Source organism: Triturus cristatus, chromosome 8 (assembly GCF_964204655.1).
Source record: "Triturus cristatus chromosome 8, aTriCri1.1, whole genome shotgun sequence".
Taxonomy (NCBI): domain Eukaryota; kingdom Metazoa; phylum Chordata; class Amphibia; order Caudata; family Salamandridae; genus Triturus; species Triturus cristatus.
The window spans coordinates 653523155-653550616 of NC_140591.1; the positions used below are offsets into that span (position 1 = coordinate 653523155).

Below are 27462 nucleotides of genomic sequence, written 5' to 3' on the forward strand. Positions count from 1 at the left end.
ACGGCATTGCTGATGAGGCTCATCCTTCATTGAGGGAGGGTACGAATTTGTTACTTCTTAACTATTGCATTACTGTTGCATTATCGTATCTTTAACGTATGTGTATGAAGGGTCATGGCACGGGTATTCTCACACCCAGTGCAGTAGTTTTCACTCCCCCATGCTCTTGATACGCCACTCCAAAGACGCAGGAAGGTTCACTTGTGTCATCTAGCGCCGAGATACCACGCGACTACCCGCACTTGGCGCTCACTAGGGGATGCTCATATTTTAACTTCGTCCTTCACGAGATACCTGTACCTTCACATGTATTATTACTTTGCACCTTTATTTCTAATCGTAGCGGATGTTCACTGCGCCTGTTTAATCAGCACAGTTCACTTTGATCGCCGCGCAGTATCCTGTATACAACTCATTTCACCAGCATTATTTTGTTGACCCTAGGACAACACTGATTTTATTTTCGCTACTAGTCTGTGTCGAGCACGTTCTTTAAAGAAGATGCCATAGTAGCACCATACTAATTACGCTCGTGCATGCTTCCAGGCAGCACCCCGCGCAGGTGCACTGGCACATATGCGTCTAGCACATTTATGAGTTAGCACTCCTCCATGGATGTGTTATGACGATCTTTCTCTTTTTCTACCCCCTCTCCCTCCCTTGTTTTTGTCTCCTTTAGGCCAAGAATAGGGTACACGCATATTACGTGTCCCAATTACAGTACCTATGTATCATATCCTATAAGAAGGACACATGGGAATATAGGGCGTCTTTTCCCCATTCCCATATCTACATTCCTTTTCATTGGTCCTGATGAAGCGCTCTAGGATCCATTAGGGACATTATTCAGCGCGAAACATGTCGACCCCATTGTACACTTAAACACTTTTCGATACTCACCACATGGGTTGAGAGCAGTGGGATCTTATTTGTTTAGTTTCCCCTCTCATTCTAGCATTATTTTTGCGTCTCCATCCCCGTGATATTTTTATCCTGACTCAAAGTACTTTTCAATAAACTGTTTCTGTCCTTTGGATCTTTTTATCTTTCACCCATCACCACCTTCTGACCCACACACCCCCATGCACAAATGCGGCAACTCCTAAAAGATCTCCACCAGAGAGCCCCTTAAAACGGGCCCGTGAGGGACTGCAGCGCCACCCCCACGAGGAGCACCTGCCCAATGATGATGCTATACACTCGCAAGGGTGTGTGAGGGCACCAGAAGATTCACACAGGAGTACTCTTTCTCTCCTCTTGGCACACTCAATTCTATTTGGAGACACTGTACACTGATTACAGCCAATTTGGCTGGTATATATTTTTTCCCCTTTTCCTTAGGAACTGATACCACCTACTTTGTTGTTGTATTAACTTTTGGAGCATTGGTTCGGGACCTCTTTCTAACTAGCTCCTTGTCCCCTCTCATTGTTTGGTCTTCATGCTACCCACCATTCTGTTGCTCCACCTTTTCAATCACCTTCAAAATAGACACGTCACTGATAAAATCGCTTGTAAGTTACTCAAATACATTTTGCCATTGATACCTCCGCAAAACAATGTATGCCGTGGACCAGGCAAGGGAGGTGGGGTCTCCAATGATTTAACACATATATAGTGCCCCTTGCTGGGAATGTTACTTAACGATCAGCCTTAACAAAGCTGTAGGATGCCCTCACAGGCCCAAACATTGCTACTGTACAAGTAAACCATACACAAATGGACGTTTCAGCATTTCATTCAAAGTAAGAGTGATGCCTGCTTATATATGTGTACCACAACCTCCTCCACAACATCACACATATCAATCTCTGTCACACATAACACTTTACATTTCTCACTTCTCTTCCATGGCATTACATATCTTCACTTGTCGTGCAGTTCACCATTTATCAAGTTTTGAGACATTCACATTGAACTGACTACAACTAACTAGATGCTTTGGGATTCCTTCTCCGACCAAGATGCCTCAGTGAGTATTACACAATAACAGAGTACATACCACTGCTCCCGTTGTGAGGTTAAAATAACATCAGTATGGATGTGTTCTCAAACTTAAACACACCTTCCCAGCTACAACTCTGTAGTCAACTCTCACACATATCCCACATGAAAAGGTAACGTCACTCTAGGGGATAATATTGAAGCAGTGGGAAAAACATTCTAAGCGCTCAATGGAAAACTCTCATCAGGATACCTAGGTCTCTATCAGGGGGGCTCCTCAAAGGCTTGGACACTGATGTAACTGATGTACACTGCATTTTGTACATGCTGGACTAACACCCTGTGCACTGGACCTGGGAACTTAAGTATATCAGGGACAAACAATAGCAAAATCTCAAGTGCCTGGTGTGTGTTGGCTATTGGGGAGGTTCACCTTATGAAAGTTAACATAGCACTTACAGCATGTGGCACACATCTAGATGAAGTAACTCTACGGTACGCACTGCAAAAAGGACACATGTCCATGCAGAACTGCATAAAGGGATGTCAAGTTGACACCCTCCATGTGTGAATACACAAATATCCATTTAAAAAATATCAAACACATACCCAAACTACATCATAGGAAGAAGGGCAAGTTCAATTATGTTGACAGTGGCCAGGCCAAGCTGAAATACTTATGACATATTGTGTCACCCAATGCTATGTCTCCCCTTCTGGTTGTCAACCCACACAGACGTACATCCAACAATTACCCTTGTCCTGTCTGACTACAGCTCTGGCTCCAAGGGCACATCATACTAACCACTTTAACTCAATAACCAATCAGGGATCAAACAATCTGTACTCACACATCACTAAGTATACATTAACATCAAGAAAATAGGAGAGTAATGTCAGGACTAATATCTACCAAACAGTGAAAGTTTTTAAAGAATGGATCCATACCAATCCCCCCCAAAAAAACAAAGCCCAATGACCAGTGCATATGAATAGAAATGTGCCACAGCACAATGCTGTGCCTCAACAGGTGCAGTATCTGACACTGCCAGATAACCTCTTTACAAAGGGGCATCCATTGGGCATTCCAGGCACTTCAAATAAGTGAATTGGGAGGGCAAGGGTCGTTATCAGGAGAGGTAGGATCAACACTGGGAGTGGGGCAGCAGCTGTGGCAGAGTAAACGGCAAGGGAAAACCCAATATTGTCCAAGGGAGCCTGGTATGATGGGATGACAAGTTGTAGGCTTTGGGAGGTAAAGGGAATGCATGTCTCTGTCATGGGTATATCTGTTGTTGGTGCTGGTGTCTGTTGGTAAGATGTTTGTTGTGTCTGGCTGTGTCTATTGGTGCGTCCTCTGTGGGTGTGTGCGGTGGTGCTAGTGAGGGTGGTGTGGGTCTGTTCAGGGGCTGCATGTTTGGACTTTTTGCTGCGTTTCAAGGGTAAGTAGTGTCCTGCATGTGGATGTTGGTGTGTGTGCCTGCTTACATTTGCATGTGCTTGGGACAGGTATGGGAGAAAGTATTTGGGATGGGAAAGAGGCAGGTGGTAGGTAGGAAGGCTGGGCTGGACGGAAGGCTGAGGTCAGTGAGGAGGCCAGAGCCTGAAACAATCTCTGTACGGCAGACATACTACTGTGAATACCTTCGAGGAACTCCAGCATTTTGTGTCATCAGGATAGTTTGCCCCTGTATGGCATTTAGCTATGCATCCTGCCCAACAGAGATCTGTTGGGAAGCTGGGGCCACTGGGGCAGGGGCTGAGGTGCCTGGACCAAAGGAGACACCCCACTCCTTACAGGTGTGGAACCAGACAACTTGGTGGGGAGCAGGAGGGAGGGTGGAGATGGAACTGGGGTGGTGGGCAAGGTTGTTGTGGACTGAGGTCCGGGGTATCAGCCACCACCACAGAGGTGCCATTGGAGTCTGATTCTAAAGATGTTGCATCTTGCTTCTCCAGGATACGCTCCTCCCCCTCCCGGCCACTGACACCAATGGTGTTAGTCTCCTGACTGGAGCCACTCTGCCTACCTGCATCCCCAACGTCATCAACACCATCTCCTCTGGCTGACTCTGTGATGCTGAAAAGAAAGTAGAGATAGGTGTAAGGCATCTGCGTAAAGTCAATTTAGATACATATTTAAACAATGACATCATCAAATTGGCACATATCATCACTACACCAACAAGGTCACCTTTTCTGTCCATGCAAAGAAGGTGGTCTAAGCTTACTGTCAGCAGCAGCACAGATATCCATGGTATCAGACCACACCTTTTGCTAGGGACATACTCATTCCACATTGTTACTGGTGGCAACACCATCCTCAGATTGTATGTCTACAACTTCATAGAATAGTGAAATGATAAAGAAGTCCTGCTAGTCTACAGTCCATGATAATTAGCTGTCACCTTTGTTCAAAACAGAAGGCACGTGACACTACCCAAAATGTTTTGCACACACACACACCATGGTATAACAGTGTTCAAACTCCCACATGTGACCATACCAATTTGGCTTGTCACTCCCTGAGGCATCAATTCAGTCTGTGAAATCACAGTATTGGTGTACCATCACTCCTTACAAAAAGAAGACACATGGTCTGTGTGGGTTATCAATATCAGACATGAGTAGCTGAAAATTCACATTAGTTACCCATGTGTCTGTACAATTCTGAAGATTGACATGTGTCTACACTCAGCTCTGGGTCAGGACCCCAAGACACATGTCTTCAGCAAACAACATCCACCAACGTCACTTCCTACACATCACGTAGCTGCTGTTGGGTCCTCAATCAATCAATCAATCAATCATGGGTTTATATAGCGCGCTACTCAGCCACGAGGCTCTCAAGGCACTGGGGTGGAGGAGAGCGGCTCCGGCTCAGTCGAGGAGCCAGGTCTTGAGGTCCTTCCTGAACGTGTGCAGGGTTGGGGAGCATCTGATGCTCACAGGGAGCTTGTTCCAGGTCCTGGCTGCGATGTAGAAGAAAGCTCTCCTGCCGGTACTGTTTCTGTGGGTGCGGCGGACCTCTCCCAGGGTGAGGTCGGTGGAGCGGAGGTTCCTCTTGGGTACGTGGATGGATACTCTCTTGTTGAGGTATTTGGGTCCAATGTTGTTGAGGGATTTGTAGGCGTGGGTGAAGAGTTTGAAGGTGACCCTCTTTTTAACAGGGAGCCAGTGGAGGCCTCGTAGGTGTTGGGTCATTTGTTTGTGCCGGGGTGTTCCGAGGACGAGTCTGGCTGCGGCATTCTGGATGGTTTGGATTTAGGAGGGTTCTGTTGATTCCGGCGTAGAGGGCGTTGCCGTAGTCCAGTATGCTGGTTATGAGGGTGTGGGTGACTGTCCTTCTGCACTCGGGAGGGATCCATTTGAAGGTCTTACAGAGGATGCGAAGGCAGTTGAAACTAGTTGAGGCGACGGCGTTGATCTGGCAGTTCATGGAGAGGGAGGAGTCAAGGATGATGCCGAGGTTCCGAGCGTGGTCTATAGGGGTGGGTGGGCTCCCAAGGGAGGAGGGCCACCAGGTGTTGTCCCAGGCGGAGGTTCAGGGTCTGAGGATGAGGATCTCGGTCTTCTATGAGGTGAGCTTCAAGCAGCTGTTTTTCATCTGCCTCAACTGCACATCATGCACAGTGTAGGCCACCACCAGAATGCAGAGCATTAGGGAAGTCAAGGTCCTGGCTTGCACCCCTATGGCCTGAGGGGGACTTGCCCAGTTGGACTTCTGTGATCTTCTTAATTCAGCGCCTCAGGTCCTCCTACCTCTTCTTGCAGTGGATGCTGCACTGGTTGTAGACTCCAAGGGACTGCACTTTCTGGGCTATGCCTTTCCACAAGGGCTGATTCTGATGGCCGTTGACCTGTATTGGAGCATAAGGAGAAGCAACACATTGTAACTGATAGTAAATGGGTCCATGTAGGGCTCTCACACGTTTTTCTGACATCTAGCACAAGCAAGTATTTCATCTCAATAGGCTACTACTGTATGCCTTACATGCTTACACCAATTACAGGGTCAACTACAAATTAGTTGTCATCAGCGGACTATCCTCTATCCAAATAGAGTACTACACTAACTAACACAGACCACTAATACCATGTAGGGTAGGGCTATCACAAACGTAGTCTGCTGAGAGAAACAGTGGCAATATGACCTTCTGAAAGGGAAATCACTTGCCCTTGTTTGTACAAACACCCTTTCCTCCAGGTCTTTTAACAGCATGCAGACACCACATGCAGCCTGACACCAGGGTACATAGTCACACCAAACACAATGGTTACAATGAAAGGGCTCACATGTGTCACGCCAACGGATACCAGTTTGTTATGCTCTGGCCATGTGGACCTCAGAAAGGGATAACAAACTATGTGTGCCCGAATTAGAGTCCCGCCATCACAGGACATACCTCCTGCCACATGTGGCACTGACACATGGATGACATCAACAAACTGTAGTATACCCAGTTGTATATTTTCCCTTTTAACAAGCTGCAGAAACACAAATGTCCATTGTCCCACACATATCTAACTTCCAGGACTGGCATAATATCATATAAGCATAAGGCCCCTGCAAGTAATATGGAGAGTAACAACATACCAGTATGAATAAATGCTATGAACTATAGAAATCACAGTCATCCACAGTGAGGACCAGCCTAATGGCGTTTCCGGTCAGAGTTTGAACTCAGAAAACTTACAGAAAGTAAAATGTATTGGATGAGGGGAAACATTTGTTGAACTTTTTTAGGATCTGATGCATTACAGGGAGATAAAGCTGTGACTCACATTATCAGCCCAAAGTAACTGTGCCCCTGAGCCTCTGCCATGGCCAATCATGGGCACAAATCTGCATCTACCTTTGACCTCTGTAGTCGGTGTACACTCAAACCACATTTACAACTCTTACACAGCATTTCAAATCAAATTGTAGAGTTTTGGCCCATGATATATGTGACATGACCTTTATGTGGAATTCTAAGGGTGCCATTGTGGAACAGATAACTCCAAGAGCATACTCTGACTACCACAAATCTGGGCAGTGGCAATATATTGTCTGTACACATGCCTCGATTCATCCTTACCTGTTCATTACAAACACAGCACAGACTCTGAGCCTAAAAATATCCAACACCCTTCACCAGGAATTTGTAACACATGTGTCAAATGGCACCAACAGAACATGTGCACCAAAAACTGTGCATGTTACCCAGGAATGTTGTGTGCCGAAAGATGTTCACAATAATGATGTGAAGTACACAGAGTCAAGTGTTTCATGATACATTACATGGATGTGCAATTTTGGGATCCCAAAAATCTACCTTATCCACATCATATGACACACTGGACACCCAAGCACTATCATAGCCTTTGAGACAGGAAGGAATGCAGACCAACTGAGTGTGGTATGTATATAATGAACGTACCTGCTCCTCTGGTGAGCCATAGAGCTGTGCGTGCAGGGAGACGACCTTTCCACCAGCTACTCAAGCTCTTCTGGATAGAAGGCTGGGGCCCTCAGGAAACAGAGTTTACAACACAGACAGAACAACGCAGTGACATTACACCGCAGGCACTACAATAAACGAGTCGTTACCACTCGTTCCCTTACAACGCAAGTCATTGCAAAGGCTTGCTTTAGGGAATGCATTAGTGGATTTTAAATCCAACACCTGCCCTACTGTTGCACAGACTGGAGTTAAAATAGTAAAATATACTATGACAAAGTCCAGCGCTTCCCTAAGGCAATTTGCTGTAATGACTTGTGTTGTAATGGAACGTGTGGTAATGATGCTTTTGTGTATTGCCTGTGTTGTAAAGGCATGCATTGTAAAAGCATGCATGATTATGTCATACATCTGGGGCCCTCAACCTTTTGGCACAAGACATGATAGCTCCCAGAGATGGCAAACAGCATCTTCAGTTGAGGAGGTGTGGATCGCAGCAGTGTCAGTAGACAAGTGAAGAGTTCAGCCCACTAAGTCGTTCATGTATGCCATATGGGCGGTCTTCAGCATGCACAGACACCACCATTGGACTGCGACCTCCAAATCAACCAATGAAAACCAATGGCTTCCGTAGTCGTTACCCCCTACCACACGGCCAACTTCCGCCGGCGCTAGCCAAATATTGTATGTCTGATAACGAAGTCAGGCAGGCGCCATCTTAGTGGTGGAACTTGAATTATACCTCATGTAATCACATGCATCACAATAACTGCAAGCATGTGACGACATGTACACAGGGGGTGTTGAGCTAATCTCAGGACTTACCAGTTCAAACACTGGAATCAATAGAATTTCTTCAAATGTCCCCACCATTTTGGCCTTAGTGTTACCACGCAGATGAAGGTAATAATTGGGTGCAAAGATACATATATAGTGCAGGCAGTTGTAGATGACTCAACTTGAGTATGTTCAATGTTTACATCGCTGAAATGTACACATGTGGAGGCTAGGAGCATCATTTCACTGGATGCAAATATGTCTGTCAGAAAATAAGTGGATGGATGTGTCATGCTTACTTATCCAGAAATGCGTCTGCACCCGATGAAAATCGGTTGTTGCCTCACAAATCTCACTACGGACACTGTGATGTTCTGTGGTGCAGGAGCCTGCTCCATATTTACGAGGCAGCATTAAGCCACTTTGTTGGGCTTATTGGTACTTCATGAATATCATTCCCTTTAATGCAGTTTTCTGCATTAAAGGGACATGCAATGGGTGTTGCTGGGGGCGTTCTCAGCAACAGCCATGGCTTTTTGACACAGCCCCAGATTTACGGGAAATCGTAAATCTGTGGCAATGGCAAAAAACATACACCTCCCCAGGGGAGGCGTACGGGAGCCTGAGGAGAAATATCTTTATTTCTCCTTGTTTTTCCTTTTTCTATGTATGCTGCATTCTGCAGAACACATAGAAAAAGGAAAAAAGCCTCTTGTAATTGTTTTTGAGCAGGAAGGTTTTGCTTCCTTCACACAAATATTCATCCTTGCAACCCTGGCACCCTTGCCCCATGGTGCAAAGGGGCCTGCGTTGGCGCACGGCAGCCCATTGTGCGCCATAGATACAGTGCATTCTTGCCCTTTTCCTTTGCCGTAGGGCAGCAGAATAGGAAGGCCTGCAGCACTGCCCTGCGGCAAAACCTCATTAACCCCTTCGATGCGTGTGACGGAGCGGTTCCGTCATGCGCGTCGGTCGCGCTGTGCGGATGACGGAACCGCTCCGTCATGGCCCCGCCCGCGCACGAACCCTTCAGCACAGCGCGGTAATCCGCGCCGCGCTGTAGGGGTTAATGAAGCCCTCTGATCCTTGCATAAATATGTGTACATCACGCTGAAGATATATCTTGGGCAGAAGGTATATGCTGAGTCATTGTCCCTACCATTTTCAAAACTTTAAACCGTGGAAGTAAGAGATGCAAGTAAGTACTACACCACTTTAAATAAGTCCCCATACAGGATAGCACTCACTCCACCATGTGGATACCTGACAGTCTGAGTGCCTGGGCCGCAGTCACTGATGCACATGGCTCAATATTCCCATGTGCACAGTAGCAGTGGCTTGAGGATTAACCGTGGACCTACAATATAATGGCCAACAACCATTGAATTGTATAAGTGCTTCTAAGCTTAACAACCACAGCATTGTGTACATGTGTGTGACAGGAACAAGCCATATTTGAAAGGCCACATATGTGGACATATGCCCATTACCATGCATACCATATGAGTCCTGCATATATATAGCCATGTGTGGTGATCCAAGTCATTCGCTTAAACACGTCCAAATAATTTCCCAAAACACCATCACAAGACATTTAGGCCAATTGTGACTGACAAGAGTAGTTAAAAGACTCTCCATGTGACCTCCCATGGCATTCCATGTCATTCAAATGCCCATCCATGATACTGTTGGCCATTTCCTCTGATATACCATCACAGTTGCATTTTACTGGAGCACTATCATCTCTGATATTGGCACATCAAACTTCATGTCAGAGACCTAAATATAGTTACACATCACACACACATTGACAACTTCATATTCTGAGTAGAAACAGTGGTGGGCGGAATTTGCGAAATTAACTTTTGCAAATTATCGCGAAAATGTTTAAAATTATCGCAAACAAGCGGAAATATCGCGAAGATGCGGAAGTTTTTTTCCGGCATGTTCGCGAGATTTTCTGCATGGTTGCGGGTCGGCAACTTACCCATGTGGTTGCTTGCGGGCACGGCCATCTTGTTTTGAGTTGTCTCGCGGTGCATGATCGCGAGAAGAAAGACGTGATCGCGCGACGCATGACGTCACTGCGGGCGCGAACTGTCGCGAGACAGCGCAAATGGCTAAAAACAATACAACATCTCATGGAGAACGCGACCGGATCAAGAAAACTTGTTGGCGAACGCAGGGATTCAAGTAAGGCGATCGCGGGCGCGCGAGAAGGTATTATTTTACAGCGCGAGCAAGAAACAAATTATCGCCAAGCTGCGGAAACCGGAATTTTTTACATTTTCGCGCTCTCCGCGGAACGCGAAAATGTCAAATTATCTCAATTTCCGCGAACGGAACGAAATTTTCGCCCAGGCCTAGGCAGGACTCACGTGTAAGAAAATAACTGCATATTTTGTTTCAAAACACAGAAATATATATTCTTAATCATCAGGCTATTGGCCAGACCACAACGTAGGAGGTGTGAGCAGGTGTCCAATTGGTTTGCCACTTATCCTGCCTATAAAACACTGCCTGGGGAACCTCCCCAGTAATCGAAATCTGGTGGGCCTGCCTGACACTTCAAGGATCTCTTTTGGGTGGGGGGGCTTGGGAGGGGGAGCTTGTCATTAGTGCCTAGTGGTTGTGAGGTTTGGACTTTGCCTTGGAGGTGGGTTTTTGGGGTCTGGGAGGGGGCTTTGCTCTTCTCCTCATCTGGGTGGTGGATTTGGGAGGGGTGGCACATGAGTTGGTAGGGATGGTGATAGAAAAAGGGGCCTGAGTTGAGGGATAGGGAGTTGGTCAACAGGGCAATGTCCAAGGGAAATGGCATATTGGTCACAGATAAAGGGTGTGAGGTAATCATAGATGGGGTTAGATTGAACGGTAGAGGGAATGGACATGTCTGCAGTGGGTGGCTCTGATGTGGGTGCAGGTCTGCTCTCTGGACTAATGGATGTTGGTGTAGATGGGTGTGTGGGTGCAAGTGTGCTCTCTTGACTGATGTTGGTTGGTGATGATGGTTGTGTGCTGCAAGTGTCTGATTGGGTGGGCGCATGCACAGGTGTGTATATTCATGGGACAGGCATAGGTATAGGGTCTGCGGATCTGCATGGGGTAGAGGAAGGATATTGGGTAGAAGACTAGGGTGGGTTGAAAGCTGCAGTTAAAGAGGAGGCCGGAGCCTGAAAAGATCACTGTTTTCCCAGGCATGCCTCTGTGAAAGTGTAGGAAAGTGGCTCTGTATATACTGTTCCCAAATAGGTACAGTGTGTACAGAGTCCACTGCCCCCAGAGGTTTGGCAGAGGCTAAAGTTTGATATAATCTTACTCTCTAAAGTGGTAGCTTGGTCGAGCAGTAAGGCAGTATCAGAGGACAGTGTAAAGCATTTGTTGTACACACTCAGTCAGCAAATTGTCTCACACACTCAAGAACTGAACTCTAGGCCAATGGTTTGTATATAAAAATATATGGTTGTTTTATTTTAGAACCGACAATAGGTATCAAAATATACTTTCTCAGAATGAGATGCTTTAGTTAAATACTTCGCACAAGGCAATTGACTTGGAATGCAATAGTTACAGTTTGTTGGGCAACACAATTTCAAACACAATAATACATTGAGCTCAATGAGAATTTTAAGTTATATGCAATTGATTACTTTCAGGATTACTTTTCTAACTCCAGGACGGACTTGATCCTAGATTCAGTCCTGGGACAGTTCTTGGAAACAAAAGAGTAAATACGTTGTAGTTACTGTTGTGATTTTTAAGCAATATTTTGCTATTTTAAAAGTTGACACTTAGAAACTTTTTCTAATCAAATTACCAATGTTATCCTACGGGAGGAAATTCACTTAGCAGGTAAGTGGGGTTATGGTTACTTTTTCTAGGTCAGTGTTGGATCCTGGATCCAGCACTAGTGTACCACCTGTAAGGAGTTGAGAAACCGCGTTTAAGTTATACAGGCGATTTTTAACGAATATTTATAAGTTTGCAAAATCGACAAAAGAAGAAGTTTCACAGAAAAACCGTCAATGATTTCCTATGGAAGAAAATTCAAGTTACGGGTAAAGTATGTTCTCGTTACTTTTGTAATCCAGTGCTGGGCTCCTAGGCTCAGTACTGGGACATCTATCTAAAACAGGTAAGTAATTACGTTTTCACAGTTGGTACGATTTTTAAAGAATATTTGTAGTTTGCAAAAATAGACACAGAAGAAATTTCACAGAAAACAGTCAATGGTTTCCTATGGAAGAAAATTGAGTTAGTGGTAAGTACGGTTGTAAGTACTTTTCAGGATCAGTGCTGGGCACCAAGATCCAGCACTGGGATCTCTCCTAATAGCAGGTGGGTAATTCCGTTTTCGTTACTCGGTTGATTTTAGGTGAATATTTTAAAGTTTAGAAACTCGAGTGAAACCAGCCAATGTTACCCTATGGAAGAAAAGTGAGTTATCGGCTTTTGGGTAAGTACTCGACTGGCAGAGTTAAGGTTCTGGGCATAGAGTCAGTGGTCTCCCAGGGTCAGGTAAGTACAGTTGTTACAGCCTCAGCGGCACAGGGGCAGCCGGGTGCAGAGTGAGTTGGGCCCAATGTTATCCTATGGAAGGCCTGGGGCCCTTGGTTGGTGGCTGCTGACTAGCAGGCCACGCGGTTGTGGGAGCTGGGCTCCTGGTCACTTGCTCAGGGCAAATGGGGAAGTAGGTAGGAGTAGAAGTTGCACTGCCAGGGCAACTCGGGTGGAGGGGTGCAGGGTTCTTTTGAGCCGTCGGGCGCTCAATGTATTGCAATTGGAAAGCTCAAGGACGAACAAAGGTTGCAAGCTCGGGGACAGAGATTCTTAAAGTGCCACCACTTCAAGAGGTAAGTTGGGTAGGTGGAGGATAGGTGGATACCCAGGAGTTGGGCACAGGGGGCCGCAGGGCACCGGGTGCAGGGGTGCCTTTTGATGTCGGGAAATCTTACCCTATGTTGATCGCGGTTGGGGGGGTCCCTGGTTCTGAGGCTGCAGGTGTCGTCAGGAGCATCGAGGTGGGTCCTTGGGTGCCGGATTCAGGGTCACAGTCGCCGGGGGGACGTCCTCGGGGTCTTTGTCCAGTTCAGCACGGGCCAGGCTTGGCGGGTGCAGAGTGTGCAGGGTTTGTGGTTCCTGGCTGGTGCCAGGGGTCAGTTACTTGCTTTGAGCAATTTGTGAGGTTGCTGGCCATGGGAGATGCCGGGATTTAGCAGGAGCAGGGTCGAGGGTCGACAGGCCGGTAGGGCTGGGGCCAAAGCAGTTGGTGTCTTCCTCTTGTTAGCAGCTGCACGGCAGGTCTTCTTTTTTCTTGATATTCTTTGCTGTTTCGGAATCTGGAATCTAAGGAAGGAAGGTTCAGGGTGTCCCTAAATATTAAATTTAGGGGCGTTACAGGTAGGTTAAGGGCAGGGACCACTGGATCCCTGGCCTGGGGTGGGTACACCCCCTATCCTGCCACTCTCCTGTGGGAGGGGCAGTGACCTAGTCCTGATTGGGCAGGGCTCCCCATCTTCAAGATGGTGAGAGCCCGGAGATGTGCTTCACCGCGCCTCCCCCACCTGAGGGGTGGGGTTGGCTGAGGCTTGCACACCCCCTGTCCTTCCTTGGGGTTTCCGGCCAGTCTTCCTGCCAGAGTGGGGGTTTAGAACGGGTAGGTGCCAGTTGCTGAGTACAGCAGTGGCCTGGAGAAGCTCACAAATGCGGCATGCCTTTGAATCTTCCCCCGCCCATCTTGGGGGAGGAGACCTAGCACCTCGCCCAGGATGTGCATTGTTGCAGGCCCAGGAGAGTGGATGGCTTTCTACCCAGGGGTCCAGCAACATGTCTGCTGTGTGGCAGTCTAGGCAGACCCTCAGACCAGACGTGGATTGTAGGTTAGGTTCAGGGGGCATCTCTAAGATGCCCTCTGTCATGCATTGTACATTAAATCCTGCACTGGCATCAGTGCGGGTTTAATGTGCTGAGAAGTTTGATACCAAACTTCTCAGTCTTCAGTGGAGCCATCATGGTGCTGTGGAGTTCGTGTTTGACGATCTCCCAGCACCATATACTCTTCAATGGCAGCACTGCACTTACAGTGCCCAGGAATGGACCTGTGTACTGTAGGGGCACAGGGCTCATGCTCCTGTACCCACACCACTGGCATAGGGCACCCAGCTAGAGGGGTGGCTGATGTATGCCAGGGCAGTGTAGGTTGTGGTCATGGCACACAGGGATGTGTGCCATGTTGACTCTCTGTTTTGTCCTATACCCAGACACTCAGCCTGCAAGGGCAGTGTGTTTGTGTCAGGGTTTGCCAATTTGGGTTTTAGGTTTCAGCATAGATTTTAGGGAAGGAACATAGGCCCTGGGTACCTGATTGGCAGGAGCTCAGGGCACACTCAGTCAAAGTACATTCAGCAATTCATCAAAAGTGGGGGCATACCATGCACGAAAGATGGCACTTTCTCACAGAAAGCCACCCAGGTAGCTAACTATCTGAGCCCGTTGGTGGCCCACACCCTGGATGGCCTTCAACAGTGCAGTCTGCCTGATAGAGATCTTTTTCAGGAGGTCCATAGCCTCCTCAACAAGGGCTGGTGGGGGCATAGGTACAGGGGCTGACGTACCTGGAGCAGGGGAGATGGCTTCCCTGTTATGGGAGTGGGCCAGGACAACTGGGTGGGGAGAAGCTGGGAGGGCAGAGATGGAATGAGTGTGGAGGACTCTCCTGACTTTTTGTTTTCTGACCTCCTGGTTTTCCCTCTGTTTTTGCTAGTTTAGTGTCTCTGTGCACTTTATCACTACTGTTCAGTGTTAAAGCATAAGTGCTCCTGTTGTAAATTGTGTTATGGATTGGTGTTTACATGATTGGCATATTTGATTTACTAGTTAGTCCCTCGTAAAGTGCACTAAGGGTGCCAGTGTCTGTAAATCAAATGCTGCTACTGGGCCTGCAGCACTGGTTGTTCCACAGACACATCACCCCTGTGAAGGGTTTTCAGACCTGCCACTGCAGTGTCTGCATGCAGTTTGTAACTGCCATGTCAACCTGGCAAGCGCACCCACTTGTCAGGCCCAAATCTTCCATTTTCTTACATGTAAGTCACCCCTAAGACAGGCCCAAGGTACCAATGTGGGCCATGCACTGTATATGAAAGGTAGGACATGTGCTGGTGTGTGTACAGTGTATTTCGTTCTTCACTATTGAAAGGCTACCTGTCCCATAAGATGGAATGGGAGTTTGCTTATAACATCTTTTAAGCCTAATTTCTCCTTGACACAAGATAGGGAACTAGAGTTTAGTATGCCCGAACTCAGAATGTAAAAATGCATTTTTTAGTAAAGATGATTTTTAGGTTTTGTGTTTAAAAATATCACTTATAGAAAGTAGGTATTTTCTTGCTTAGCCACCCTGTGTGCCTCTAATGGATTGTGGATTGACTGTCTAGCTTTGGAGTGACAGGGGCTGGGGATGTGCATTTACTGTAGACAGCTACTGGGGGGGTTGAGGTGTGTCCTGTCTTTCCTGGATAAGTCAGGGTGGGGCTGGCTAGACTAGGGCTGGATTTAGAGTAGTAGGAGGAGATTTCCTTGCACCTGAATGGGCCTGGTGTGCCTTACACAATGCTGTCTCAACCTCCTGCTGGGAAGCTGGGCCAGAAAGGACAGAACTGGTTTGGACTGAGCACAGAGCCTAGGATAACAAAGAAAAACTTAGTATAAATATTGGGGCCCAAACTCCAGAACTTTAGAACTCTTTGGGGCCAAGAAGACTACCAAGAAGAAGAGCTGGAGAAGCTGCGAAGAGGAACTACCACTTTTCTGAGTGCTTTGCTGTGTTGGCCTGCAGTGGCTGCTTCTGTATTGGGCAGTGAAAGGACTGGACTGAACGTTCTGAAACTTCTTTTTGTGAGTTTCTCTAAGGCCTTGTTGTAGAGCTTGCCTCCTGTTCAAGAAGTCTCAGGAACAGCGAAGACTTCAAGTTCATCTGCTACTAGCACTGGGAACTGTGTTTTGTGCTGCATCAGAAGAAAAAGCAACCCGACACCGTCAATGATGCCGCTGCAGACTCCTTGTCCTGAAGGCACCACAGAGGGCACTGTAAACCTGGTCTTACTGACGATGATGCCCGACGCTGCCACCTAACCACTGCTTGCACTGCAAGCTGTGGATACTGCACTTCGCACCACCTCACTTCACGCTGCTGCACTAGTATCCCGATGCTGATGCGCCATGCCAACATCAATGCCGCTGCTTGCACAGTGTTTCGAGGGCACCACTTGTTAGTTACACCACAAACAATCCTCATTCTGCACTGCAGCCTTTGCCTACACAATGCTGGCACCATCGACTCCAGTCTCACTGATGCCGCTGGATGACTGTTACCCAACCGCTGCCTGCACTGCGACCTGAGAGCACCGCATGCCGCACTTCTGCACTCCGCACTGCAGCCATGACGCCTGCCGACGCTGGCGCTCCCGACTTTAACCTTGAGGAATTCGATCTGCAACATGTGTGACTTCAAAGGCCCGACGACTCCTGCACCTTCCTCCGGAACTGATGCCTGCCAATGCCGGCTCGTCAGAGCTCAACGAGAGGTCGCCGACACCCTGTATTTCTAAAGGTACTGTTTTGCGGGACTTCCCGACACCGTAGCTGGCTCGCGATGCCGTGGTCAGCCAGAACTGTTTGGATTTGTTGTTCACGACCCTGTGATAGCCCCGGACGGAGCTATTGACTTCAAGGAACTGTAATTTAAGTCTATTATAGCTTTCTGATATTTCTAAGTATTGTATTGTGGATGTTTATTGTTTTTAGTCTTGTTTTGGATATATAAAAATGTTGGATATTTTTCTGAACTGGTGTGGTGTTCTTTTGTAGTGTTTTTACTGTATCGCTGTTGGTTATGATGAAATGCTTTACACACTGCCTCTGAGATAAGCCTGACTGCTTGTGTAGTAGCCCCAGGATGGGTGGGGTCCGCCACCACCAAGGAGTGGCCAATGGAGTCCAACTTGGTGGATGATGTCGTTGAGTCAGAGTTCTCAGTGGCACTCCCCTTGTTCTCTTGGCCAGTGGATCCATTTGTATTGGTGTCTTCCCGACACCATAGCTGGCTCGCGACATCGCAGTCAGCCAGAACTGTTTGGATTTGTTGTTCACGATGCCATGATAGCCCTGGACAGAGCTATCAACTTCAAGGACCTGTAATTTAAGTCTATTATTGCTTACTGATATGGCTAAGAACTGTATTGTGGATTTTTTTTGTTTTTGGTCTTGTTTTGGATATATAAAAATATTGGATATTTTTCTAAACTGGTGTGGTGTCGTTTTGTAGTGTTTTCACTGTATTTTTGTTGGTTATGAGCAAATGCTTTACACACTGCCTCTGAGATAAGCCTAACTGCTTGTGCCAAGATACCAAGGGGGTGAACAGGGGTTATTTCAGTAGTGTATCCCCCTTATCCTGACTAGGAAGAAGGGTCCCTACTTGGACAGGGTAACAACCTGCCAACTAGAGACCCTTATTTCAAACAAGGACAATTATGTAATAGCCCCAGGATGGGTGGGGTCCGCCACCACTGAAAAGTGGCCGCTAGAGCCCAACTTGGTGGATCATGTCGGTGAGTCAGAGTTCTCAGTGGCACTATCCTCACTCTCTTGGCCAGTGGATTCATGTGCATTGGTATGCCGGCCAGACCCACTTGGGCCAGCTGCTTCCCCAAGTTCCTGGGCCTTTTCTCCTCCACGTTGCTGGGTAGATGCTGAGACAGCAAATTGACTTGGGCAAAATAATCAACGTCGACACACTTGAGGAACAGCTCAGTACACATATCACTATAATTTCACTGTGATCATACACCCTACTAGGATGGTTTGGTTGATTAACACAGCACTAGTGCATGCATTTATGCTATATGAGTCTAAAACAGTTGCACACAATGATGTCTGGACCACAGTCTGCCGCTATGGCATGAGGCACCTTGTCAAAACTCAATCTTCATGTATTTTGAAGGGTCTGATTTCACCCTGTATATGTTGGCCCTTTTCACATACTGCAGTGACCATGTGACACCACCTAGCATGGACATGCTTATTGCAGTCCTAGCCATTCCACACAAGGTACGGCTACAGCCACTAATCATTTCTTAAATCCACTTCCCTATGCACTGATGTGAGCCTGAGACAGGTATCTCACAGCAACATGTGTGATACCAATGAGAATGTGCACAAGAAAGTGCCCAGTCCACACTGTTCACACAACCACGTTCACACTTCTTCATATGCCCTCTGTCACAACACATCTACATTTTTGCATGAAAGGCTAGGAATAGTAATGGATCATGTGTCTCACACCAAAGTATCCTGGACACAATGTGGCTCAACTTTGGTTGATATGGCATCACATATATCCATGTGACCTGACACCACCTATGCCTTCAGACATTCCCATTCCAGTTTGCTATGCTCCCCAAAACCATTTTCCAATAGCATTTTTTATAGCTGTTACAACAGCTAAGAGTAATGAGACATAGGGAATGTCAAGTCCATTTAGTGTATGTCACACTTGTAGGCTATAGGGAAGAGACATCCCAGCGACAAAACCTTTCTAATTTACAAATATTCTAATATGTTGCTTACAGTGCACACATATGACTCTAACAGGTCTGACCGACAACACATGCTGCATGTCATCAGGCACCTACCGTTCCTCCACAATTCCATGTGTGCATGTCACATAACTGTCTCCTCACCAGCATATGACATCACATTGTGAGACAGTGCTGTCAGTCTTCATGCCATGTATGTCAACGCATCAACATTAGCATTAGATGTGTTTGACTAAACTATGTAAATAGGTATGTGTGACTCAGCCACCCATGTCCATACACCCCTGTCTGTGATGAGACATGACATGTATCCACATCGCCTGGCACAAGTCCTTGACACCTTGGCTTACACATTCACTTGTGATTGGCACAGATGTCATACTATGTTGAAACATCAATCTTACAGTAGACACTTCTGTACATTATAGTACAACACAGAGATGTTACCAGTGCCAACTGGCCCTACACATGCAAAAAGTCTTCTATATGGTTTAGCATTAGAAAAGCTCCAGGTTGATGTGGGTGCCGGTGCCTGTAACAATAAAGAGACTTTTAGCCAATACCCAGATTAGACAGCACAATACTCACCCCCTCCTACCTGCTGTTCCGCCGTGAACTTCCTATCAAGCACTGGTAAGTCACTGTGAGTATGTGGCCACTAGGGTAGTCAGGGTCCGGTGCTCACCCATACTACCGGGGGGAGGATAGTCGCAGCTTTAACTTCCACAATGTTCCTGGCCCAATGTCTCAGGTCCTCAGACCTCTTTCTGTGAAGGATGCTGCATGGGCTATAGACTCCCAGGGTCCACACTTTCCGGGTAATGGCTGTCCCGTGTCTTTGTTTGAGATGGTCCTTGACCTGGATGGATGCAATAGATGTGGGGACTAAGTGGACATGTAAGACCGAAGTCATATGTGCAGCAGTTCAAGAATATTTTGACATCTAGCATGTCCAAGTAGAACTTGTGTGGTATCCTGTGATGCACATGCACACTGAAAGGAGCCAATATTACAATAATCATCTGACTACTCTACCAAACTCTGGTTAGGTTGTCTATGGCCTATCCCAAACTAACTACAACACTCAGGCCTAGGCCACTACAAGTCCTGTTTATTTTGCCTAGATGTATCACTTACCCCATTGGGAGCAAATGACAGCTGGTGAAATTCTGCATGTCTGCACAGCCAATTTAATAGGCCAGATGTGTGACTCTGTACATGCTGTTCCACACATGAATGTTAGCACACACTGTGATACATCCCAAAAACTAGCCTTCACATGGAAGCTCTGGTATGTGTCACACTGTGTGCTCTCTATCTGCACAATATTGTTCCTGTGTACAGTTCTATGTTAAACAGATGAAGAGCTCATTGAGCTTGTGGCCAATGTCCTGGCAACGGAGCTATGCCATTCTGTATTTTCAGCCACTGTCATATGGAAGAAATCAACATCCCATTGTACAGGTGGCCTGTTAGCTTCATTTGACGCATCTGTTGATGCAGTAATGGAACTGGCTGCTGTACTCACCAACTATCTGCACTGTACATGTGTCAAGAGTAAAGATACTCTTCCCAATGTGAGCACAAATCATGTGCCTGTTACAACACACTTGTTGTTGTGAGGGGCATGTCCTAAGGCAATGTAACTCATTGGCAATGAGTATACATGAGAAGTACACTCAGATTTGTGACTCCTGTCAGGTATAATCTCATATCTGGCTTTACTAAAATATGTTAGGGCCACCATCTGTCTTTGTACACTATTTCTGACAGTATCTCTGGATCTGCAGATCTCCTTGAAGAAGACATTGTGCTGCAGTGCTATGTCACATATACCTTAGCTACATCTTGGGCCAGAGTGTGTAGAACAATTTGACAGGTTTACCTTTCCGCATGCTTAACATAGTGAACCCACAGTTACATCATATTTGCAAGTTGTCAACATGTTTGTGTAAAGGGGGGGCGTGGCCTGCTGCGAAGCGAGATGGCCGCTCTTTGAGCGAGCTCCGCTGGCCGGAATCTAATCCTGCTACGATCCTGCACTTTGGGGTGAAGCTGAGCCGCCCAGGCTGACAGTCGAGACTGCGGAGGTGCTTCGGCGGGGGTGCGCTGAGTTTGCCCCCTCCCGAACGGAGCTGTGCCGGAGCCCGCGGGGACTGGGCCCGGAACAGGAGGCGGAGCCTGTGGAGCCGCGAGTGCGGGGAGAGTGAAATCAAGCCCGTGGCTGCAACGTGGAGGCCAGGCCCTGTCCATGTGAAGGCGGCGGAAACTGCCTGTTGCTGTCTGTGGGGCCCCGGGTGCCTGCTGTCCTCCCGACCCTGACGACGATTGTGCAGCGGAGGTGGATGCTGTGCCCGGTGCTGGGTTGGCATCTGGTGGAGGCGTGGACCCACTATCCTTGGTCCTGTTGGGTGCTGCCCACTGCCCGATGCGGAGTGACTCGGCTGTGCGTCCCGGCTCCGGGGCCCGCTGCAGGATGAGGGCGGTGCGGTGAGAGCTGCGTGGCGGCCCGGAGGTAGCTGACGAGTGGTGTGCTGTGCCCCCGTGTTTGGTGGGCAGAGAGGGAGGCGACCGCCGGTATCTGCGTGCCTGGAGAGGTGATTGTGCCACGTGTGGAGAGCCCGGGGCGAAGCATCGTGTCTGCAGGGAAGGTGAGAGGCGGCGAAATAATACACTGGCCTGTGGCACCGTAAAGCACGGGCGGGACTCAGCTGCTCCATAGCAAGGCCCATGGCAGTTGTGAACTATTCTCTGGCTACAGACCTGAGGAGGCCGGAATACTGTGCTGCTTCATTGTATGCCTAGTGGTGGTGGAAGCCTATATCATCGGTGGATGCGCGCCGGTCTCGCGGGCTGGGGTCGACATTGCTCGGGGCTTCCAGTCTGCTGAAGAGGTGGAAGACATAGCCTCACCCCCCCCTCGAGGTCGCTGTGGCTTGGGGACGCTCTGCTGGGGGCCTGCTTGTGACCCAGTGCTGGAGGCTGGTGGGAACCTGAGTTGATCTGCTGGTGGAGATAGCGCTGGGCGTGGGGAGGTCCGTTGTAGCCCGACTGCAGTGGGAGCTGGGAGGAGGCTGCAGGGTGGGCATCCGAACCCCCACGTTGAGTCCAGTGAACTTGCGGAGCTCTTGTTTGGTGGCGGAGGACTGCCTTGGTGCACCAGACCGGGAAAGAGCTGTGGATCCTTGCTTGGGAGTGACGGCTGCGTGCGGTGGTACTCTATGAATAATGGGGAAGCATGATTCCAAGCAGCCGCGGCTGAACTTTGACCAGAAGCGGTCCACTAGGCAGGTGGATTCGGAGGCGGAATCCCGTTCTGATGAGCGCCGCGACCAGGGGGCGGAGGATCATGGGGAGGATCTGCGCACACTGATGCTCGAAATGCGCTCTAGCTTGCGTACCATTGACACTAAACTGGACAACCTCACCAGTCAGTTAGATTCTGTGAAGTCTCAGGTGGCGACGCATGAAACGCGGCTGGATGCATTGGAGACTCGCCACTCCGAGTTCCATGAATTTCAGGTGGAAACTAAGGATCAGCTTCTCCACATGGATAAGCTGTTGAGTATAATCCGTGCTAAAAACGAGGATTTAGAAGCGCGGTCCCGGCGCAATAATCTCCGCGTCACGGGTATTCCGGAAACAACTGCAATCTCTAAAATGGAAACCTACCTCACAGATCTCCTGCACGAACTGTTTGACCCACACCTGTCTGCAGTGTTTGTTGTGGAGAGGGCGCACCGCTCCTTGGGTCAAAGGCCCCCGGTGGGGGCGCCGCCCAGGCCTATTATTGCTAGACTCTTGAATTACCAGGATCGGGACCTGATCCTTAGGCTGGCCCGAGAGCGGGGGAGCATCTCGCATAAAGGCAATAATATAACCTTTTATCCTGACTTCACCCCGGCGGTACAGGCCGCCCGACGGGAGTTTCTTCCTGCGAAACGTGTTCTTCTGCAGGCGCAGGTTCCGTACTCACTCCTCTATCCTGCCAAACTTAAGGTGTCCTTTGAGGGGACGGCCCACATCTTCACGGACGCCAAAGCAGCGATTAAATTCGCTAAGCATGTGGGCAGTAAATCTGGGAAGCGACCCCGGAGCGGAACAGAGACTGTTGAGAACAGATTAAGTGACAATGATTGACCGTGGGTCTTCTCCGATGCATTTGAGTGGGTTGCTCCTCCTGTATGCTGTTGGGCTCCTGTGTAGCCGGGCGGGGGGTGAACTGGGGCACTTTTGCGCCTCGAGCGCTGCTGCCGCATATATTGTTTATCTTCATTTACTCTGGTCTGGGCGGCTCGTATCCCCTGCAGTTCTTCTGGCCACCCTGTTAAATGCAGGGCTATAGCCGGCATAGCTGCTCCCCCTCGGGAATGTTCCCTTACTCTTTATATGTCGTTTGGGGGTTATCATTGGGGAGGGATATCCTACGACCCAGTTGGGGGGTTGGAGTGGGTGGGGGTGGGTTGGTTGGGGGTGTGTGGTTGTTCTATGCCAGAATCTCAATTGTATGCTCTGGGACAGATGCTATCTGCATAGGGAGTGGGCGTTGTCGACATGTGATGCTTGACTTTTGCATTTTTAGTGGGGGATGCCTATGGTAGATGGAACGTTGAACTGTCTGACCTGGAATGTTCGGGGGTTGAACGACCATCGTAAGGCGAGATTGGTGCACGCTTACCTGGTGCGCCATTGTGTGGATGTATGCCTATTACAGGAAACGCACTTGAATACGGTTCCAGCTCAGAGATTGCAACATACTAGGTGGGGTGATGTCTATTCGGCTGTTTATTCTAATTATGCCCGTGGAGTGGCTGTGCTGATTCGTCGGGGGCTGGATTGGAGGGAGATCTCTGTGCAGTGTGACCCGGAGGGCAGATATGTGGTGGTGCGGGGCCTGCTGTGCGGCGTATCAGTGGTGTTTGTGGCTGTGTATGGTCCCAACGTCGACTCCCCCTTGTTCTTCCATAAGTTATGGGGGCAGGTGAAAGCTGCCGGTTGCGATACAGTGATATGGGGTGGGGATTTTAATGCGATACTTGATGATGCGGCAGATAGAAGAGGGGCGGCCCGGGCACTTAACCCCCTGGCTAGCTCAGCATTGCGGGAGATAATGGCAAACGGAGCGCTGGTTGATGTGTGGCGTAGCAGGCATGCGACTCTGAGGGAGGGCACCTGTATATCAGCACACTGTGGTGCATGGTCGCGCCTGGACTATTGGCTGGTATCGCGGGACGTGGCCCTGTGGACTGTGCAGGTGAAGCATATGCCCCGGTCCCTGTCAGATCATGCCCCCTGCATGTTAAAATTGCGGATCCCTGGAGGTTCGCGCCCGGCGAGCGCTTGGAGGCTACCACCTCATGCGTTGCTTGATGATGCTTTCCGGGAGGAGATTAGGACAGATATCACTGAATACTTTGACCTGAATGTGGGTTCGGTGGCCACTGAGGCGTCTCTCTGGGAAGCGTTTAAGGTGGTTATTTGGGGCAAATGTATTGCTCGACAGGCAGGGGTGCTGAAGGCAATTCGGGGTACTCTGGCGGCGCTGGAAACAGATATCAAAGGGCTCGAACAGGCGTTCTTCACCGTGGGCGAGCCTGAGCAGGCGGGACTGCTGAAATCTAAGCTATTGGCTTACGAGGAGGAGGCGCTGCCGGAGGTGAAGTTCCTGGGGAAGTATGCAGAGGCTAGACGATATGGCGAGGGTGGGAGACCGGGGCATGATCAGACCGCCGCGTCCTGCGACTTATATACACGAACTGCGCTCTGAGGCTGGGGAGCTGCTGCATGGCGGAGGTGATATAGTAGATGCATTCTCTGGCTTCTATTCCAAATTATATACTAGCACCCAGGAACAGTGTCCGGAGGGGCTAGAATCCTTTATGGACTCAATAGCGCTGGTGTGGTTTAACAACCGCCATAGGGAGTACATGGACCTCCCGATCGATGCTAGCGACGTGGCGCAGGTCATTAAGAGTCTGCCGCCCGACAAGGCACCGGGTCCTGATGGTCTGACCACGGCGTTTTATAAAGCGTACGTGGATGAGCTGTCGCCCCGGTTGCTGGCAGTGTATGAGGAAGCCCTGGAGACGGGGGTATTACCTGTAACCATGCGTGAAGCCCTGATCATTACACTGCTGAAGCCGGACAAGCCTGCCGACGACCTGAATTCATATCGGCCCCTATCCCTAATAATGTTGATGTAAAAATACTGGCTAAATTGCAGGCTAACCGTGTGCAGCCTCTGCTGCCAATGATAGCACTCCCTGACCAATCGGGATTTATACCGGGTAGATCGACCTCCCATAACTTGCGGACAATTTTCTCCGCATTGCACTACCTGCACCCTGATGTCAGAGCTGCGGTGGTGCTTTTAGACGCCACCAAAGCCTTTGATACTCTCGAGTGGCTCTATCTATTTGCTATTTTGGAGAGGATGGGATTCAGCGCACTGCTCCTCAAGAAAATCCGTTTGCTCTACACTTTACCCAAGGCCAGGGTGCGTGTAAATGGCCTAGTTTCTGAACCATTCTCCATATCGCGGGGCACGAGGCAGGGTTGTCCTCTCTCCCCGCTGCTTTTTGCTATAGCTATGGAGCCATTGGCGGCCCGTGTCCGCCGGCACCATACGGCACGGGGTATTGGCTTCAGCTCTAGGAATCTCCTTATATCACTGTACGCGGATGATGTCACTCTGTACCTCATCAACCCAGCGGACAATTTGGATCCAGTTTTGCGGGAGTTTGTTCGTTTTGAGGGGCTTGCGGGCATTTCTGTAAATTGGTCCAAATCGGTGGTGTTTCCCCTGACGGATGGCACTGAGGTGGTGTCTTCCGAGTACTCCCTACGTTGGGAGGCGGACGAGGTCAAATACTTGGGGGTCTGGATTAGTCGCAACCTCCAGGCAATCTGGAATCTCAATTTTGGCAGGGCGATGGTGTGGCTAGGTGAGAAAGTGAAGCTCTGGACCTCCCTGCCGCTGTCCCTCACGGGAAGGATCGCGCTGGCTAAAATGGTTGTTCTTCCCAAGTTTTTGTATCTGTTTGTCAACATACCCATCCCCCTTACAGCGCATTTCTTTGCCACTCTGCGGTCCCATTTGGTGTCCCTGGTGTGGGCGGGCGGCCAGGCTAGAGTGGCCTGGGAGGTTCTGACGTTGCCATTGACTCAGGGTGGCTTGGGTGCCCCGGATATGAAACTATACGCTTTATGCGCGCAGGCTCAGTTCCTACACTTTTGGATGCATCCCACTCCTTTCCAGCCGCACGTGGCGGTGGAGCAAGACGCTGTGGCGCCCCTCCCCTTGAATGTGGCAATATGTGCTACAGCGAAACGTCCTAGAATGGATGTTGACACGGCGGGGGCTTTGCTGTGGGCATGGGATGGGTTGCGCAGGAGAGCGGGGGTTCCGCTGATGTATGCCCCCTCGATCCCACTGTTGCATAACCCGTTGCTGCCGTGTTTGGCGGACGGAGTGGCGGGGTGCCTTGGCGAGAAACTACACCTTCGCACTTTTGCAGATCTCTTCCCTGATGGCCGGTTCCTATCGCCCCCGGTGCCTGTGGAGGGTGAGACGGTACCCTTCTCCGAACTCTTTATATATCATAAATTGAAAGCGGCTTGCCGGCAATTGAGTGGGGATTTCCCTGCTGCACCGCCAACCTTTACAGCTTTGGAGGTGGTGGCACGTTCCCCATCCCCCCGTAAATTGGTCACTCGTATATATCGCCAAGTGCAAACCATGGCGCCGGTGGCAACGCCTAAGTCTCTGCAATATTGGAACGAAGAGCTTCAACCCGCGATCTCTGAGGAGCAGTGGGACTTTTGTTGCGGGCAGCTTACTGAGCTTTCGCCCAACTATAGGTTGCGTCTGATTCACTTCAAATACCTGCACAGGTTCTACAGGACCCCTATCAGCCTGCGAAAAATGGGGCTTCGCGAGACAGATGATTGCTGGAGGTGTGGGCAGGCCTCGGCTTCTTTTCTGCACATTGCGTGGTCATGTCCGGAGTTGGAGAGTTATTGGACTCAGGTGTTTCACTCGACGAACCAGATATTGGGTCGCTCGGACGCCCTGTCCCCTATGCTCGGGATACTGGGTTACGTCAGAGATACCCCGCCGAAATCACGTAAGCTACATGCGCTGCTCCTTCTGTTCGCTAAGCGTCAAGTTGCGATGCATTGGGGTAGACGCAGGGTGCCCACTGTGAAGGGCTGGTTGGCCGATGTAACATATGGCTACACGCAGCTTAGCAAGTTTGGGGAGTTGCTGCCTTCTGCATCGCGTCCCCGGGATGTTTGGGATCCATTTGTGTTTTGGGCCCGAGAAAGACATACCTTGGAGTCTGACGAGGGAGGTTGACTGTCTGACCTCGCTGGGGCGGGGCTGCATTGTGGGGGTGGCGTCCTGAACAAGTTGATCCATCATTTCCCCCCTCGACCCTGTATGGCGCTTCTGACACTAGCATGATTCTGTGAAGTGGCTGTGCGGTCCTGTGTGTTTGCTGTTTGTGGGCGCTGGTACCTCATATATTGACCCCTGGATCTCCTACATTCCGTGCCATTGTCTGTCCTGCCTAATTTGCTATTGACATGTGGACTGCTGCCTTCTTCTCTCCCCTAAGTATGGTACCCAGAAGCATACTGAATATGTTTGCATTATGATGTAACTGGCAGGTTATGTTGGTTGTTCTTTTGTTGTAAAC

At 49.1% G+C, this 27462-nt stretch overlaps 1 protein-coding gene across 2 annotated transcripts in view; it reads right to left on the reverse strand.

The window, feature by feature from the left end:
• LOC146802513 (uncharacterized) overlaps positions 1–27462 on the reverse strand; it is a 139098-nt gene that overhangs the window by 83972 nt on the left and 27664 nt on the right. For both annotated transcript variants that reach the window (XM_085620443.1, XM_085620442.1), the window contains exon 2: positions 3975–4024. In XM_085620443.1, coding sequence (XP_085476569.1) covers positions 3975–4024 — 50 coding nt within the window. The remainder of the gene's footprint in view (positions 1–3974; positions 4025–27462) is intronic.